General features: G+C 53.7%; 3 protein-coding genes across 8 annotated transcripts in view; 1 reads left to right on the forward strand and 2 right to left on the reverse strand.

Annotated features, from left to right (window-relative positions):
- Positions 1 to 2,853, forward strand: part of TMEM140 (transmembrane protein 140) — a 16,699-nt gene extending 13,846 nt beyond the window's left edge. The window contains exon 3 of the mRNA XM_034672599.1: positions 955 to 2,853. Coding sequence (XP_034528490.1) covers positions 991 to 1,545 — 555 coding nt within the window. The 5' untranslated portion in view covers positions 955 to 990 and the 3' untranslated portion in view covers positions 1,546 to 2,853. The remainder of the gene's footprint in view (positions 1 to 954) is intronic.
- CYREN (cell cycle regulator of NHEJ) lies at positions 2,346 to 7,770 on the reverse strand. 3 transcript variants are annotated; one of them, XM_002927620.4, is made up of 4 exons: positions 6,343 to 7,745; positions 4,928 to 5,200; positions 4,259 to 4,334; positions 2,346 to 3,327 (listed from the first exon to the last, which is right to left on the reverse strand). In XM_002927620.4, the coding sequence occupies exons 2-4, from the start codon at positions 5,065 to 5,067 to the stop codon at positions 3,067 to 3,069; spliced, it is 477 nt and encodes a 158-aa protein (XP_002927666.1). In that variant the 5' UTR covers positions 5,068 to 5,200; positions 6,343 to 7,745; the 3' UTR covers positions 2,346 to 3,066. The 3 variants fall into 3 exon arrangements, 2 of the variants coding, with proteins under 2 accessions (XP_002927666.1, XP_034528470.1); XM_034672579.1 differs by lacking the exons at positions 2,346 to 3,327; positions 4,259 to 4,334 and having other exon boundaries at positions 5,065 to 5,200; positions 6,343 to 7,762; XR_004629087.1 differs by lacking the exons at positions 2,346 to 3,327; positions 4,259 to 4,334 and having other exon boundaries at positions 5,067 to 5,200; positions 5,925 to 7,770.
- A 1,573-nt stretch (positions 7,771 to 9,343) lies between these two features.
- The window catches only part of WDR91 (WD repeat domain 91), a 67,712-nt gene continuing 58,964 nt past the window's right edge, over positions 9,344 to 18,091 (reverse strand). For 3 of the 4 annotated variants that reach the window (XM_019808329.2, XM_002927619.4, XM_034672613.1), the window contains 4 exons: positions 15,963 to 16,071; positions 15,177 to 15,289; positions 13,538 to 13,735; positions 9,344 to 10,905 (listed from right to left, as the gene is read on the reverse strand). In XM_019808329.2, coding sequence (XP_019663888.2) covers positions 10,741 to 10,905; positions 13,538 to 13,735; positions 15,177 to 15,289; positions 15,963 to 16,071 — 585 coding nt within the window. In that variant the 3' untranslated portion in view covers positions 9,344 to 10,740. The remainder of the gene's footprint in view (positions 10,906 to 13,537; positions 13,736 to 15,176; positions 15,290 to 15,962; positions 16,072 to 18,091) is intronic. The other variant, XM_034672629.1, reaches the window with a different exon arrangement.

Below are 18,091 nucleotides of genomic sequence, written 5' to 3' on the forward strand. Positions count from 1 at the left end.
CTTGTGTTCCCTCTCTCACTGGCTGTCTCTATCTCTGTCAAATAAATAAATCTTTAAAAAAAAAAAAAACAACAGCTTTGAAAAAAGGTTCACAATATTCAGTGAGAAAATCATTGTGGTCAACCGTATGATTTAAAATACACCACCAGCACAGAGGAAAAAAATATTGGTAGAAAATTAAGTGATTCTATGTATGCGGTGGGATAAAAGGTCATTTTTAATATTTTTTTTAAAAATTATTTTCCAAGATTTCTAGAATTACTGTTGTCAGGAAAAAATCGTAGACACTTAAGAAGTAGGGAGTACGACTGTGTGATTTCATTACCAGGTGGCCTCTTGTCCTCACCAAGCCCTGACTCCCAGAGCAGAGCAGGGGAGCTCACAGAGCCCCTCAAGCCCAGTTCATGCGTGAGAAAGCGCTCTAGAGTTTCTGGAACAACCAGTGCCTGGCCCCAACCTCAGAAGTTCTGACTTGACTGGTCGGGGTCCCACTGCTGGTGGTTCTTCTAGCTCCCAGGTCGTGCTGCTGTCGCCCAGAGAATGACCGATCCCTGTGCCTTTAGCACCGTCCTCCCCCTTCAGGCCCCCAAGGACCGAGAGGCTTCTCCTTCCCCACCGACAAGCCCACCCTTGTCAGGATCCGAGAAACTCCCTCACAAACATTTCCAGTGGCTTGTGGTGCTGGAACTGCAGCAGAGCCCCTGTTCAGAGGGCAGCACTCAGCCCGTGTCAGGCACCCCCAGTTCCCCGGGGGGCCCTTCCCCCTGAACTCGGCCCAGATAGGCGGCTGGGTCACCAGGTGGGTCCTGCCTGGAGGTTCCCCCTAACTTCTCAGTCCTGCTGGGTTTGGAAGGGAGGTTGCCATAGGTGTTTATGGAATTCCAGAAGGGAGAACACGAGCTTGGGAGGAACCTGGGAGGGAGCCTGGACACTCACGGATGTGACTTCCCTCAGGTACCCGCAAGGCAACGGTGCAAAGCGCAGGAGAAAATGACCATCCGCAGACCAAGGCGGGCGGAGCAGCTGCTGTTCCTGGGCATCATGGTCACCACGGCCGCGGTCATCTCCCTGCTGTTCTACGCTCTCCTCTGGAAGGCCGGCAACCTCACAGACTTGCCCAACCTCAGAATCGGCTTCTACAACTTCTGCCTGTGGGACGAGGGCACTGGCTCCCTGCGGTGCCACCAGTTCCCTGAGCTGGAGGCCCTGGGTGTGCCGCGGGTTGGCCTGGCCCTGGCCAGGCTTGGTGTGTATGGGGCCCTGGTCTTCACGCTCTTTGTCCCCCTGCCTCTCTTCCTGGCCTGGTGCAACAGCAACGAGGGAGAGTGGCAGCTGGCGGTGGGCTTCCTGGCCATGTCGTCCATGCTGCTGGCTAGTGGCCTGGGCCTCTTCCTCACCTACACATGGAAGTGGATCAGGCTCTCCCTCCTGGGGTCTGGGTTTCTAGCTCTGGGCGTGGCCCAGGCCCTCCTCATCCTCTTGCTGATGGCCACAGTCGTGTTCCCTCCAAGGGCAGAGGAGAAGAGCGAGCTGGACAGCTGCTAGTTGTGTCTAAAGGCTTACGTGTGATTGCAAGAGTTCAGTTTGAACTATGCTCAGAGAAAGTGCCAGAAAACGGGCTGGTATGCCTTCTCAGCCTGTTTCATAGCAAATGCCGAGCTTAAGCCCTAGCAGACGGGCCCCACCATAGAGAAGTTGGGGTACCCGGTGTCAAGACCAGGAGGCAGCAATGGCAGGATGACTTTTGTGCAGGGTTGTCTGTCCTATGGGACTTCCAAGGTTCTCAAGGACACCCCCAAGCCACCTAGCTCATTGTCCCAAGAACTGATCTGAGCAAGCCATTCTTACTTCATCCTCAGGATGATGGGGAGAGGATTCCTGTCACGAGGCCTGATTTCCAGGATAATTTGCCAAATGTCAAACTGGAACCCAGTGAAGGTTTATGTCAACAGGTGGGGAACATTATGAGACAGCGTGCACCTCGTGTCCCTTGGGGCCCTGATCGCCAAGCTCCCTCTCTCCGTGGTGGGTGTGATGTGATGAGCCCCCTCCCCTGATACCACTCCTGAAGGCAGAGGGATTCACTCCAGACAGACCCGTGGGCACAAAGAGAAGCCTCGGCGTCTCTGAAGGCTCTCCTGGAAAGGCTCCTGGACCCGAAACCAGACAAAGCAGGGGCGTCAGCGGGCAAATCATTCCTAGCACGAGCCCTGGGAGTTGGGAACAGAATACACCAACTCCCCAGGAAGGAGAGGAAGGTGAACGAACAGTCCCACATACGTTTGCGGAGGCTGCCTCTCTCCACTTCTCCACCCAGAACTGCAAAGGATAAAAGCACAACCTTCGCCTTGGGGAACGGTTTGTATTTCTCGGCACGTGTGTATCGGAAAAACCTGGACAGCAAACGATTGCCTCCTTCCATGCCTGTCCAAACCACACTGAACAGAGACAGAAATACGGACTTGGGCGGGTTCTCGTCTGTAGGGTCTCCTGCGGGCTCCTGTCCCACTCTCGCTTTACAACGGCCCAGGGGACAGAGGATGAGCCGCCAAGTGGAAGGAAGGTGGCAGCGTGGGGGGCGGATCGCAGGCAGAGCACTGTGGGCAGGACATCTGCCTCCCGGGCTGCACGGGTGACGGGAACTCGGTTTCATATAGGCTTCCTCCTGAGGGAAAGATCACGCTGACTAAACTGTCGGAATTCCAGTGAACGTAGCAGCCATACATTTTCTTCTTTCAAAATTATTAAGTTGACTCTTGGTTCCAGTAAGTGTGAACCCCACGTCTGCCTTTTCCCCGGACCTGGAAGTGAATAAAGTCAGACCCTCCGAGCTGAGGAGGTGCAGTGCAGAGAGAACTGATGGTGGCTCATTCTGATTCCTCACTTCCACACACTCAGCACAGCTCCCAAGGCCCAGACCCTCCTGGGCTTCCCTGCCTTGTGGCATCTGCCAGCCCACGGAGGGGAGGACTGGGCCCCGTCAGCATCCTTGGGCAGGCCCCGGGCCGGGAGGGAAAGCCGGCTTCCCTCACCGCCCTGGGTAGAAAGTCCTGGGAAGTCTGTCCCTTAGCTGAAAAATATTTCCCTGACGTATTTTAACACGTCCTCGTCCTCGTCCTCCTCAGGGCTCCTGCTGCACGCAGGGTCAGACCCCGTGCACCCCTGAGGAGGTTTGAGGCCTGGAGGAAGGGCGTCTTTCCCATTGTCCTCATCCTCACTTCTACTCCCAGGAGAACTCGGTGACAGAGTTGAGCAGGTTGGGGACAGCTCTGGCTTATCAGCGCCAGCCAGAGTCGGTGACTCCCAGGGCTTTTCCTGTTCCCGGGCCTGCAGGAGTAGGAGAAATGACGGGCAAAACAGACATTATGTTATTTCCCGGGGGAACGCGGGCTTATCTGTCAGTGATGCAGACGCCACCGTGAAGGCAGTGTGTGACCAGCGTGTGACCCGTGCTGACCGCTCCCCAGTCAGAGCCTCTCCTCCCCCTCCCCACCCTCCTCCCCCTCACAGCTCCTGAAGAAGTCATGACCGATGTGGGAGAGACGTGGGCCGGGGCCTGAGGAATACTAAGTAGAAAAGAAAAACAGGAAAAACCTCTCTGGAAAGGCAGGGTGACAGAATGGGAGGAGCAGGGGATACAAAACTTGAGTGTGAGCCTAAACTCTGTCACTTATTGGCGGTGTAACTAAGGGGAAATCCCTGGGCCTCAATTTCTTTGTCTGTAAAATGGGGATAATATAGGAAATAACAATCACCAGGCGATGGCAAGGATTAAATGCGACAATACACGAAAGTACCCAGTCAACTACACAGCACTACACAACACTAAGGTGGCACAATTACTATTCGCCTCAGAAGCCAGGAGACTTGGGTGGCATTCAGCTGAGGAGAGGTACAATGGTAAGAAGTCACCTCAGCCAACTGAGACCCTGCAGAGAACATAAATAGGTAAAGACTTCCGGCCCCTCCACATTCCAGCACAGAGTCACCCCAGAGAGAGCTGCTCTCCCTCCCAAGGCCAATCCCTCCCCAGGTGTCCAGCCCCAAACATTAAGTCACACCTCACATGGGGAGAAGCCAAGGGGAGCGTGACCTTGAGAGAAGTGCTAGACAAGGGCCAGGTGGAAGAAACGGGATGCCAGACGACAGGGCTTCCCAAGGCCACCTGAGAAGGCAGGGCGTCTCTTTTATTGCCATTAACCAAGGGCCCGGTCTAGTTTCTGGTCCTCAGAGTTAGAAGAGACACAGGTGACTTTACCTCAATCAGGATCCCCAGAGCGACATCTACCATTTCAGCTTCACTCATGCAGTACACGGTCCTCACGGTGGTGAGTCTGAAAGGAAGGCACGATGCTAAGATGGGGACAGACGGGTCTCCGGTCTCATGAGGGGGAAGAACATGAGAGCAAGAGCCACATCCCCAGGCCTTCCCACCCGCTGCCACTTTCCAATCTGGAAGTAGGGCATGATGGCCAGCTCCTGACAGTCAGTGCCCCACACACCGCAGATCAAACAGACATCGGGCCAAGATGTGACTGACAGCCACCCGCACCCATGACCACAGTAAAGCAGGACTGCGAGTCAGAAGGGAGGTGGGTCAGTTAGGACAACTTAGAAAAGGAAGAGTCAGGGAGGGGGGTGAGGGTGTCTGAGAGCTTGGCTGATGTGTGCAAGCCAGAGGGGGAGCACTGCCTGGGAGCTGACACTTGAGTGTCTGGCCGTGGAGATGCACGCGCAGAGTTGGGTCTGTGAGGGGAGGGCTCACTTCACCCCTCCTGACTATGCACCTGTGAGCTAAAGAGGTTTCCGCAGGGCTGAAACACCCACCTCCCTGTTCCAGCACTTGGAAGGCTCAGCCCCAGCAACTGTGATGCCCCCAATCCCTCCCTCCCCAATTCCCTGGGAACCCAACCAGAAGTTGCCCCACCTTGCTGCAGCACACCCCTGCACTGCCGCAGGTCTCCTCCCCTTGGGGGTCTTCGCTGGAACCTTTCTCTTCTTGGCCTCCTGGGCTGTCATCCATGTGGGAAGGACCCTCTTTTTATCCTCAGATTTTAAGTCTCCCATCTCTCTTTTCTCTCCCGAAGCTGAGTCAGGGCCCAGGTTTAATGACTTGCTTTTCTAATTCAGGACAGCAAACCCCACTCTCATCACACCAGGAATTATAGGTGTGTCCTGAATGGGAGTCACGCTGTAATTCCTACAAAGAACAAAGTCCAGTGAATTCTAAGAAGTTAAAATACTTCCAGTCATCAGCTGTAATTACTGGTCAAGACAGGCCAGAGAGCAGGGCCCAGGAGACTAAGATAGGACATTCCCCTTCTCCCTGCCATCCAAGATGCTCGCTGTCCCCAGGGTGCCCAGCCTCTCCTACCCTCAACGTATCTCTCACGATCTCTCCCTCATCTCCCCAACTCCAGACTTCTCATTGCCTCTACCTTGGTGTGGTTACAGAGAACCCCAAGACCATTTTGATTCAGGGTGAGGTTGAATCGACCAACACTCCCTCTCTTAATCCAAAGATACTTCTGACTGGCCAGATTTTAGCCGGCAGTAGGGATCAGGGACCACAGCTGGGGCTGGCTCCGGATGGAGAATCCCGAAGGCCCCTGGGCAGCCTCTCATCTAACCTGGTCTCTCTTCTCCCCTCCCCCTAAAGCTCAGCCCCCACCCTGGGGCTCAAAGGGTACAAGTCGAACCCTTCCACTTGGCAGTCAACCCCGAAAGCAGCTCAGGGTTCCGCCTAGGGAGGATCTTACTGGAGCAGAGGTTTGCCTAGAAAAGGGCCAGCCGGGAGTAAGAGATCCCTCTCTGCATCATCATCATTTATTGCTCATCGAGAAGTCTGTTTACAACTTAAGAAAAAAATGAGCAGGTCGTCATCCTAACCTGTCTGGCCAGAGGACAGACCTTAGCCAACGTACCTCGTTGCTGTCAAAATTCAGGCAACAGTATTAGTCCCCCAACTACACGAGCACTGCTAGCCGCCAGGGCATACGGACATTTATTCGACCCCGAGGCAGATATTGATAGCCCCTTTTAGAAACGAGGAACTGACTGCAATGTGCACAAGGTTACAAAGAAGTCTGAAATAGCCAGCCAGGACTCGCAGCCGGGTCGTGCCGGCCAAACCCTGTGCCTAACGGCCGCCGCGCCGCCGGGGGTTCCAAGGAGGGCAGAGGCCCGGCTGGCAGGGCCTGCGAAGCCACAACGAGTCCGCGCTGCCTGGGGGAAACCCAGCCTCGCACGCTCGGGACGTGCCGGCACTCCCGAACCACCGCCCGCCGCTGCCTCGGGGACCCTGCGCCGCCCCAGGCCGCGCGCGGCGAGACGAGTGCCAACCTGCGTGGGGCGAGAGCGGAGGGGCTGCACGTGGGCTTGCACGCCAGGCCTGGCTGCCCACGGGAGACGCGGGACGCGCGGGAGGGAGGCCTCCCGCACGCTCGCTCGCTGGCTCGCGGGCCCCGGGAAGCGGGCGGCTGGGCAGAGCTCAGCCCTGAACACGCGATCCTCCAGCCTGGCTTCCCGCCTCCTGGGCTCACGCGCAGCTCTTGGCTTCCGGGGCGGGCCGGAGAGACGGCCCCGGGCGGCGGTGGGGACCCGGCCCCGCCCCGCGCGGCCAAGGCACTTCCGGCCCGGGCCGCTGCACGACCGGAGACCCGGCGCGCCCCCTGCAGGCAGCTCGCGCCGTCGGCGTCCATGCCCGGACCGGGACTCGCCTGCTGTTGGTCCGGCGGCCTCACAGTCCCTCCTGGACCAAACTCTGCTTGGGCTCCTCTGCTCTCATCTAGGCCCTGCCTTTGGAGCCTTCCTGCCCCTCTCTGCATTGTCCAGTTTTAGCAAGCATCCTACCAAGTCATTTTAGCCAGAACCCCCGCCCCCCAATCCTGATCACCCTCACATTTGGGCCGGTTCCTCATCGTTCACCAAATTCCAGGTGATGTCTGATCACCTAAATTGCTTTCAGCAAGAATCCTGGTGCTGAGTTTAGCCAGAGCCCGACCCCCGACCCCCACACCCCTGGTGTTTCCTCTTCGTAACTTTTCATCCACTGCTGCCACTCTGCTCTTTGGCTGTAAAGTCCCTTTCCTTGCTGCATCCAGAGTTAAGCCTGAGGGCTCTCCCCTACTACAAAACCCCACTGGAGTACCCGCCTTTGAATAAAGTCTGCCTTGATATTTTTAACTGTCATGAATAATTTTCTATTTAATAGAATATTTTTTCTTTAACAGTCCCCAAACATGGCTCCATTTGCTAGTTGGACTTATTAGAGTGTCAATTCCTGGGCCCCGTGAGTCAGAAATTAGGGTGAGGGGAGGAGGGTCTGCATTTTTTAAAGCTCAGGATTCCCACAGGGACCAATTTCAACTCTCCCTGCTGGGGGTCCACATCCCAGGGGGAGGGGGCACAAGGTGAGCCCCTTGGGTGCAGAAGAAATTAAAGCCTCTTTATCTTAAAGGAAGTAGGTGTCACTAATACTGAACATAAGGAGAGGGAGCAGGGCAGCTCCACAAAGCTTCCCAGGTGTCCTCAGTGGTCTGTGTTCAGCCTGGTGCTGAGCACTGCCGTGGACACGTGGAGCTCGCATCTAGTTTTAGTTAAAATCACACTCAGCTTACAGCAGGCTAAAAGAGGCCAGCAAAGAAACCTCCAGGTCACAGACATGATAAAAAAACAGAAGCATGACATAAGAACTAGGAAGATCGGTAGGGGAAGAAAGGGATAAAGAAAGGGGGGGTAATCAGAAGGGGGAATGAAGCATGAGAGACTATGGACTTTGAGAAACAAACTGAGGGCTTCAGAGAGGAGGGGGGGAATGGGATAGACCGGTGATGGGTAGTAAGGAGGGCAGGTATTGCGTGGTGCACTGGGTGTTATACACAACTAATGCATCATCGAACTTTACATCAGAAACCAGGGATGTACTGTATGGTGACTAACATAATTAAAAAAACATTAAAAAAAAAAAACACAAGCATGAGCAGTCACAGGTGAACCTTCTCCTGCCGCACTTTGAGGTAAAAGGATGATCAGAACTGAGCGTCTGGCCCCAAAATGTGAAATTATCAAGAGCCCTTTGAAATGTGGTTTATAACAAATCCGAGAATGGGGTAATGATTCTCCATGGGCTAGAGGTGCACAATAGGGGAGCTCCATCCCAAGCTTGGGGGCTTCGGACCCTGAAGCTCTCTTCCAGCTGCGTGGCGCTTTGGGTCTCTCTAAAGCACTTTCACCCGCTGGGCCAGGATGGTTTAACCCAAGCAAGGCTTACGAAGATAAATCAAAGGTTTCAAGTCACAAAACCAACCTATCGTGTACTGGGGTCGTCGAGCTGCAGGCTGAACCTGGACTCTGCCTCCAGTCTTTTCCGGAGGGCAACACCAAGGGGACAGGCCCTGCCTCTCTGGTTCCATTAAAAGTATTAGAACTGCTGACCTCCAGGTCCTCTGCTCTCAAGCCAGGACAAACCCAGGTCTAACTGGCGAAGCATCATTTTGTTTTGTGAATAAAGGAACAGGAAATACTTGTTCTTAGTGGAATCGCTCCCTCCGTATTTGTCTCCCTAAAACCTCTTCCCACCACCAGCTGAAAAAGGAGGTCTGACGAACAGGAAACCTTTGCATCTGCGTGAGCAGCTTTCTGTTTGAAAGGAGAGATGCCCAAGCGGGGATAGAAAACCCGTGCTGTGGGATCTGGACAGGCTGGAACCAACGGCTCAAGTGCTTTGAACTCTGTGCTCCCAGGCCCAGCAGAGGTGGCAAGCACAGAAAGCAGACAGGTCAGGTCGGAGGACAGCGAGGGGGAGTCCCCGAGGGGCTCTCAAGCAGCCCTGGCCAAAGCCGGGGGCGGGGTGGGGGGGCAAACCCACACCAGGTACACAGGCTGGGCTGAGCTGTACTGGCTTGATGGCTTCCCGATAAGCTCCCCTTGCCGAGAAGAATGGGAGGAGTCTTGTTGGGGTTCTGGGCAGGTGCCGAGCAGCTCTTGTGAAGGAGAGGGAAATTCAAGTTTGACATGACTGACCGGAGGATGCAAGCTCATTCTGAAGGGGTATGGGCGGCACAGGGAGGAACACCAGGGTGAACACAGCCTGACCGCACTCAGGATGGAGTGAAGGCTGGGGAGAGACAGGCCAGGAGCGGGCAGGTTTGGCCACCTGTATTTGCTAATTTCAAAAGGTCAGAGGTGAATGGGACTTGGGTTTTTTTGTTTTTAGGCAGTGTTGTGGTTTTGTGTTTTAGGCAGTGTGCTGTGGAACCCCACACAATCTCAAGCCAAAGTCAAAACAAAAGGGAGGTGGGTGTTCGGCCCAGAGCATAAAGGAAAAGAGAGAAGACACAGCTTTTCAAGTGTTCTTTGTTTCTTTGCAATCCTTAAAGACATTTTGGTAGCCGTGGAGACCATATAGAGCAGAGAGAATGGGTAATAAGAGAAACTGAAACAAAACTTTGAAGCTAACCAGCGAATACTCTCACTCAAATGAAACACATGATGGCTTCTTCAATGTCCTACAGAATCGGTGGTGGAGATAATCTGCTGTTTCAATGCAGAAGATGGGGAAAATTGTAAATGGAGAAGTCTTGGTTTTCTTCATTTGAAGAGAGGGTTACCAAGGTAGAAATAGGTAAAAATGTGTAACTACTTATCAGTCTCTAGTGTTCTCATAATTGAGCCACATAAATCCCTAGTTTTCTTCCAAATGCCAGCAGAATGGGAGCAAAGGCCTTAGTACCCACTTATCTTCCAGACGTAGGTAACTGCAAGTACCCCCCCACTCCGGACTTGCACCACCAGAACTGGGCTAGAGCCCAAAGAGGCCCTACAACGACTGTTCCGAGCATCTGGGCAACAAGGCCACCCTGGAAGTGTCAGAGCCGGAGACCCACACCTCGCCAACCTCTGACCAAAAGCAAGCTTGGCCCGCTGGCTCCGGTCCTCTCACCATTCACCAGCAGAGGGCGCTGGCAGCTCTGGTCCACCTCAAAGATGTGAAGGCTACAGAATGAGCGGAGCCCCAGTGGCAGAGGGACGGGGACACCCAGGTGGATTGGGCGGCTGGAATCAGAGGCCTCAAACCCTAACCTCATTCCGAGAAGCTCCACCAACGCAGGGAAGAAAAGGAACACTATGACCTCCCTGACTGGAGCCCAAAGAAAGAGGAAGAGCACAAACAAACCTTAGCTAGCCAGCTCAGTGGGAGGCAGGACGGCCTAGCTCTAAGGCAAAGCCACAAGCAAACCTCCCACACGGTTCAGCCCCACAGCTGGCCACAGCTGGCCAGCTCCGTCAGAACATCTGCCTCTCCAAGGGCAAAGGGAGAAGGGAGACGCTCTGCTGCACGCACGTGTTCCAGAAAGAGATACCAGGTGACCGTGAGAGCATTCTTTTTTTAAAAAAAAGATGAAAAATGAGCATATATATACAAAATACTGTCAATTCCTCCTGGGCCAACAGAGCAGCCATCATACTGTATCTCTTGCTTCCTGAACTTTCCTCCCGCCACCTGGAGCATGCCTCTTGCACAGCCCAGCGTGCTGGTCTCTGGGGCACTCGTGCTACCACTCAATGTGGCTCCCGTCCAGTTTCTGCAGCCAGACAGAGCCAGAGTTCCCTGTCTTTCCCTGAGGAGTCCTCACACTAGCCAGGAGCGGGAAGGAGAGCGCCCTGTCTTCCTGTCCTGTTTCTCTACTCCCCCCAGGATAATACTGCTTCCGTGGGTGTCCCTCGGGGCGGGTCCCATCAGAGTTTATGAGCCAGCAGGGTGGTCAGCTTGATCTTGCCATCCATGGAGGCAGTGAGGCATGTCCCACAGTCCATGGCCGTGCTCCAGTCCACAGTGACCACAGGGGCTCGGTGGCCACCCAGGCTCAAGCAGCTCTCCAGAACCTTCTCATCCCCGCCCAGCTGCAAAACAGGAGAGAGGAGATGTCAGCAGGCACTGTTCACAAACACAGCCACTTTATCCACCAGACTGCCTCAAGCCCGGGGGCTGCCATCCCAATCTGAGGACGTGCCCAGGCACACATCCACCTTTCCCTTTCCAGAAGATCTCAGTTTAATTCCTTGGGCCAGGAAATGCCTTCACTGTCCCAACTATGATTATTCCTTTGTCTTAGGTGGAAGACAATCTCATATGCTCGAAAAGACAAGAGAATGTTGTCTGCCACCTTTAACTCCCTGTGGGCCAGTGCCTTCTGCACCCACCCCAAACTACACCGAGGTCTTTTCCTACATGGCTTACTGCTCCCCAGCATTAGATCATGCGTCTGCTACTGTGCTGCCCGTCTGCTTCCCCAGGAATGCAAGCTGCGGGAGGGCAGGATGTCAGTCCTCTCCTGCAGCAGCCGGCACAGTGCTGCCACAGAGGCCCCTGAAGACGTGAGCAGGGCTCTCCCTCGCCCACCAGCACCAGTCTCCCGGGACTCAGCCCACAGCCATGAAGAGCCGGAAGGGAAGAAAGAAGGGGAAGCCAGAAGCACAGTGAATAATGATCAATCCAGCAACAGACAACAACCATGAGTAGGAAACAGAAGTTGTTGGCCTTCTGGAGAAAACATCTTTAAAAATCACAGATTGTTCAAAGACTGTAAAAATGGGATCTAAAGTTCATTATATTCCCTAAGCAATTAGACCCCATAACTGGCATTTCAAAAATTATACAGAGGGAAATCTTCCAACCCATTCATTGGTTATAGAGCAAGTCTGATGGCGATCATCAGCCCACAGTAGCCACCCCGGCTCAATTAGAATTCCAGAACTTTCTCATCCCCACCCAGCTGCAAGAGGACAGGAGAGGAGGAGGCATCCCGGACAAATGACAAAGCCTGATCAGGACGAATAACAAGTGACTGAGGCTCATGATTAAAAATACACAAACATACACACAACACACATAAAATCATACACAGAGCAAAGTACAGCCTAACTGAAACTCAGTTTTTAAATACTAAAATACAATCAGGCTTGCAAACAAGCTTTTTACAGCATCTTCTAATAGCAATTATAAGAAATTACAGAGCTAATTTTAAGAAGGGAAGAGCCACTCAACGCGTCATCCTCTGTGGAAAAGAGGTGCCTCCTTGATGGTAAGCCCGCATTACCCGGTGCCACGCTCCGGACCAACAGTCTAGATGGCTCCCGACATGACACCTCTGCACCCACCTCCCCTCCCCCCATCCCAGTGCTCTCACTTGCCTCTATCCCGGGGGGGGGGGGGGGGGGGGCNGGGGGGGGGGGGGGGGGGCCAAGGCCTGCCTCACTCCCTGTCCTCCCCAACTACTCCTCCTCCAAAGGCCTCAAATCCATACCCCCCCCTGCCCGGGGTCTCCCCTGAGGACTCAGCCCCTGCCTTGTCCCTGGTGGGGGTGTTTTGAGTGTGAGTCCCACGAGAGCAGGATCGCACTCTCTACCCCGTGCGCTCTGCAGCGCCTAGGCCGACACCAACACACGACTGCTGTCCACAGCACGTGCTCCCCACGGAGGGAAGGGCATGGACAGCCTGGGCAGGGAACATTCTTCTTGTGACCCTATATCTACAGACTAAATAAACACTACTATTACGCAAAGAGTTACCACTGAGGCCAAGAACTGGTTTGCGTGGTTACCAAAAACATATGCTTAGGAGCCCCTGGGGGGCTCAGTCAGTTAAGCAGCTGCCTTCAGCTCAGGTCATGATCCCAGGGTCCTGGGATCGAGTCCCGTCAGGCTCCCTGCTCAGCGGGAAGCCTGCTTCTCCCTCTGCCCCTCCCCCACTGCTCATGCAGGTGCATGTGAACTCTTTAACAAATAAAATCTTTAAAAAAACAAACATATGCTTAGACTACAACTCAAACGCTCATTACTAGTCTGTTTGAGAAGTAAAATAGAAGAGCTTTATAATTTCTTTCCCTGAGGAGTCCCCACACTGGCCAGGAGCAGGAAGCAGAGTGCCCTGTCTGCCTGTCCTGTTTCTCCACTCCCCCCAGGATAATACTGCTTCTGTGGGTGTCCCTCGGTGGGGACAAAAAAGTACATGAACCACAGAAGCTCAGACATGAGAATTAAAACAAGCACAGAGAATGAGGGACAAAACCACTTACATCCTGGTGCGATAAATCACACCCCCAGATTTCTGCCTTGGCCGTGGACTGTATCGTCCGTGACCCATGGGACCTCCAATAAGATAATAAATCTACATCAGATCAGAATCACTAAAGCAGACCACAGAAGCACTTGCCCACGTACGGTACGTTCCCCCAACCCAAAACACTTCCCAACGCTTCTCCTTATCCCTTCATGTTTTCTATGATAGATATTATTCCCAAGGAACAAAAGCAGAGAAGGGCCAGAATCTTGTGAAATGAAAGCAAATGAGAGAAAAGGACGAGCACGCCCTGTCCCCACTCCAGAGCTGAGGACTGGCCCCCTTGCCTGGCCTGCAGCCACGCGGCCACAGGCACCATCCATCCTCGGTCAGAGGCTTCTCCACGCTCAGCTGGCTCAGCCCGGCCCACACTCCAGGGAGGAACTCCCTGCCCACCGCGACAGCCCCCTGTACCTTGTAGATGACGCCTCCTGTGGCAGAACACGTCAGCATGTAATTTCCCTCTGAGTCAAAAGCGAAGAGCCGGCCCCGGGGCACTTGAACCTGCTTGTAGCCGCTGTAACCCGACAGCACGAAGGGGCCCGTGGCGTCGGCGGGGAGGCCGTACTCAGACACCTTCAGACCACTCCTGTGGATGTTCCACTGGATGAACTGCACCCACAAAGCACAACATGAACGCTCTTTCAGCAGGGGCTGGCCGGGGCTCCCCCAGGGCCAGGCCTGGGAGGAGGAGGACGGAGCCCAGGGCAGAGGTGGTGGGTCGACAGGCCACCAGGAAAGGTAGTGGGATGACCCCTCAGTCTCTCTTTTCCCAACACAATTTAAACGCTTTTTTAGAGAAGAACATCTTAGAAAGAACCTGCAACTTCACAGTAGAGCCTGAATTTTCTGGCCTGACTTCAGGAGAGGAAAAGGTTATGCAACTGCCCATGTTTGGATTCCCATCTCTCAAGCAGGGGGAACGCTCCAAATGATCATTATTATTACTGTTGTTGTTGTTTCTAGGGTGAGAACCCAACTGGGCTTTTCTGACTTAAAAGACAGGATAAATTCCAAATATCTTCCCACTGTCTCAGCAGTGTAATCCACTGACCATGAGAAGTATCGTTATACACTAGCTTCACGGACTGTACTGTGCATAATCCTTTAGTCTACACGGTGGACAGGCTGCCTGTGTGACCACCTCTTCACTGAGAATCCTACTCAAATAAACAGGAAGTCAAGCTTTAACTTAAAAATCCCTTCCCATAGTTTTCAAATGAAGAATTTACTTTGTAATTACAGTTTTCAATGAATAATACAGGTACACAGAACAAAATCCAAAGGAACAGGAGGGTATACATGGAAACCAAGTCTTCCTCCCACCTCTGCCTGCTCTCCTCCCACCCCCAGCTCCCTTTCCATGGATCCTACTGTGTCCTTCCAGAAAGAATACACAAGGGGGCACTTATCCTCACTTTTTATCGCCCCCGCTTCCTTTTTACTCCGCTCAGGCCTATCTGCACTGCCTCTAGGAAGAAACTCTACACATCGTGCTGTGACACCAATGACCTAGGTCAGCCCAACAGGGCCTAATCTGGACCCTCTCCCCCAATCCAGCTAGAGCGGGAAGAGTCACTTCTGCTGCAACTAGGAGGGAGGTTGGGTTCTCCCGTTTCCTAAAGATTTTTTTTTTTTATTTATTTATAAGACAGAGATAGAGACAGCCAGCGAGAGAGGGAACACAAGCAGGGGGAGTGGGAGAGGAAAGAAGCAGGCTCATAGCAGAGGAGCCTGACGTGGGGCTCGATCCCATAACGCCGGGATCACGCCCTGAGCCGAAGGCAGACGCTCAACCGCTCTGCCACCCAGGCGCCCCTGGGTTCTCCCGTTTCCTAATCGCCAACTCCCGCCACGCTTGTTCAAACCTCATAACGGTCCCGAGACTGGTGACTACGACTACCACTCCCGTGTGGATGACACGCTGAGGCAGAGAGGGTCCCGAGGCCAGAGATTCATCTCAGCCCCTCATGCTATCCTGGTGCTCTCTGGAATCTCCGATGCCTAAGCCAGAGGAAGAAGAGTTCCCCAGCAAAATCCTGCTCCCACCTACCTTCCCGTCCTCGCCGATACTATACACGGTGTTCTCGTCGTAACTGAACTCCACGGAGTAGACCTCCCCGCAGTGGGCCTTCCAGCTCATGGCGCACTCGTGCTGCTGCATGTCTGAGGCAATGAGATGCGGCTCAGACCCCCGCCCGGGCCCTGGGGACACGTCCACCCGGGACAGGAGGCACCTTTTGCCCTCCGGCCACAGGGTAGGAACTGCTCTAGAGGCACAAGGCCTCCTGGAACCTACAGGTATCACAGAGCTGACCCCTGCCAAAAAGCTCTCTCCTCCAGTGAATTAATCATCGATTTACCAAATCTAAAATTGAAGCTTTTCTTCCTGGGTCAAAAATGAGGTTCAGGAATCCCTGGACAGAGCCTGAGCTCATCTGGGAAGCACACAAGTCTAGGGAGACAAACAAATCCTTCCTAGGAGGCCCCTGTAAGGTCCCACAGGGCTTCTGGGGGTCTGCTAGATACGGTCCCCGGTTCCCTCCCAGACTCTCGGAGTCTCCTGGGGTGGGGCTGCACGGGGCTCTTCAAACAGAGCGCCAGACTCAGGGACTGCTAAGCCCCACCACTCCCAGGTCCACGGACACCAACTGTATGCAAGGGGACTGATTACAGAGGTTTTGAAAAGAGTAGACTTGGACTACAGTTAAGCTCTATTCCAAGCATCATAAAATGGGTGGGCTTCTGCAATAGCTTCCAGCCCAGCCAGCAAAAATGCAACTCTCTTCTTTGGGCCACTGAAGGTGGGGACCAGATGGCCACGAGCGCAGCTGCTTACCAAACAGCCGGATGACGCCATCAGCTGCCCCTGTGACCAGCAGGTTCCCATTGTGATTGAAGGCTGTGCAGTTGACGGCAATGGGCTCGGGGTCCAGAGAGAACTGGAGCTAGTTATTAAAAAAACAAAAAACAAAAAACAAACTAAATTTGAAATTGTAGACTAACAACCCAATATTCAAGACAAATTCTGTCTGAAAAGGGAAGGGGACCAAGATTGGGGAGGGTGCACGAGTACATGAAAAATGCTAGAAGGTTCCACTTTCCAACTGTGACAGTACCTAGGTGCTCATGTTACAGCTTCTCTTCTCATTATACTGCACACCTCTGATTGCAAGATTCTTTTGTATGTACTCAGTATTTCATTGAAACTTTAAAGATAACAAGAAAAAAATGAAACTACCGTAAGTACCTTCGAGGCAAAGAGAAAGATGAAGAAGGATCTAACTAAGCTGGGCTGTACAAGGTGAAGCACTGAGAGGTGCTGGAGGCCAGATGTGCACCAGACAGGGCGGGGATAAGACCTCTCCCGGGAAGGGACAGTGCGTGGGGGACAGTACTCAGGGAGGGCCTACGGCTGCAGGACATACCCCGAGGCTGGAGCAGCGGGGAGGACAGACCACGGGGGCCCTGAGGGAGTGTGGACGGGAAATCTGGAGGAACAGGGAGCGGTGTGACATGCTCTGGGGTCTGTCATTCCCTGCGGTGGGTCGGTGCACCACTGCAGGAGGTCGAGCGGTGTCCGGTGAGGGGCACTCGAGAGCCAGTCTAGGGCGTGTCCCTGGAAGTGCAGAGAAATGGGCAGAACGGAAACCATTTGCAGGTGGAGTTGACAATGTCTGCTCATGGATTCTGCAGGGTGAGGCAGAAGGGTGGTTCCAGAAAGGCACGCAGTTTCTCAGTAGGGCGCATTTGCCAAGATGAGGAAAACTCGGGAGGAGAACAGAGGTGGCGGGGCACGGCAGTCAAGAATTCCAGTGGGGCCCTGATCCCTGTGCTCTGGGGAGATTCCCAGAGGGGAATGCACCCCATCTCTACAGGCAGGTGCAGGGAGGTGCAAACAGGGACCCTGCCCGGCGTCCAGTGACTTCGGGAACCCATCTGTTCAATGCAAGGGCCACATCACATTTGTGCCCCGAAACTAATTTCAATAAGAAACATCACTGCCTTCTAAATGTGTAAGTTTACATATCATTTCTCTCTCGAAGGGCTTAGGGTCATAGCAGCAAGCACCCACCACATTGGATGGGTAGTCCTCAGCTCCTGAGGCAGGTAGGCCAGGTGGCCCCACGAGCCAGCCTTCGTGTGGCTGTCACTTCTCAAGAACCTGCACGTGGGGCACCTGGGTGGCTCAGTTGATTAAGCATTTGCCTTCGGCTCAGGTCATGATCCCAGGGTCCTAAGGTGGAGCCCCGTGTCGGGCTCCCTGCTCAGTGGGGAGCCTGCTTCTCCTTGCTCCCCCTGCTTGGGCGCTTTCTCTATGTCAAATAAATAAATCAAATCTTGAAAAAAAAGCCTGCACATGTCCTCACTACCAGCTGCTGCTGGCAGCTTTATGCGACACGACCTTACGGGGAGTCAGACTCCACTTGTCTCCTAAAAAAGAAGCTGCCTGAGTGCACGACGCAAAGTGAAAGGAGCCAGTGTGACCGAGCTGCAAGACTCCGACTACACGATGTGACGTAGAAAGCGAAGCTATGGAGACAGGATCAAGATGGGCGGCTGCCAAGGTCTGAGGGGCAGGGGGATGAGCCCAAGGCACACAGAGGATCTTCAGGCAGTTTAGTGAAAACGGCTTATGTGCTACCATAACGGTGGATACACATCCTCACACATCTGTCTGAACCCAGACAATGTACGACACCAAGACTGAGCCCGAAGGTGGACTGGGAGCATGAGGCGATCAGCTGTGTCACTGCGGGTGCCTCCGTTGTAACGAGAGTGCCACTCTGCTGGGGGAACAGCAGGGAGTAAACGGGAGATCTCTGGACCCTGCTCCCAATTTTGATGGGAACCAGAACTGCTCAAAAAAAATTTTTAAAGCCTTTCAATATAAACAAAATGAAATTTTAAAAAATGTAATAAACCACGAGGGCCCTCTGATAGGCTGTGTGACTCCTAAGTCTGTGG

Source organism: Ailuropoda melanoleuca, chromosome 1 (genome assembly GCF_002007445.2).
Source record: "Ailuropoda melanoleuca isolate Jingjing chromosome 1, ASM200744v2, whole genome shotgun sequence".
Taxonomy (NCBI): domain Eukaryota; kingdom Metazoa; phylum Chordata; class Mammalia; order Carnivora; family Ursidae; genus Ailuropoda; species Ailuropoda melanoleuca.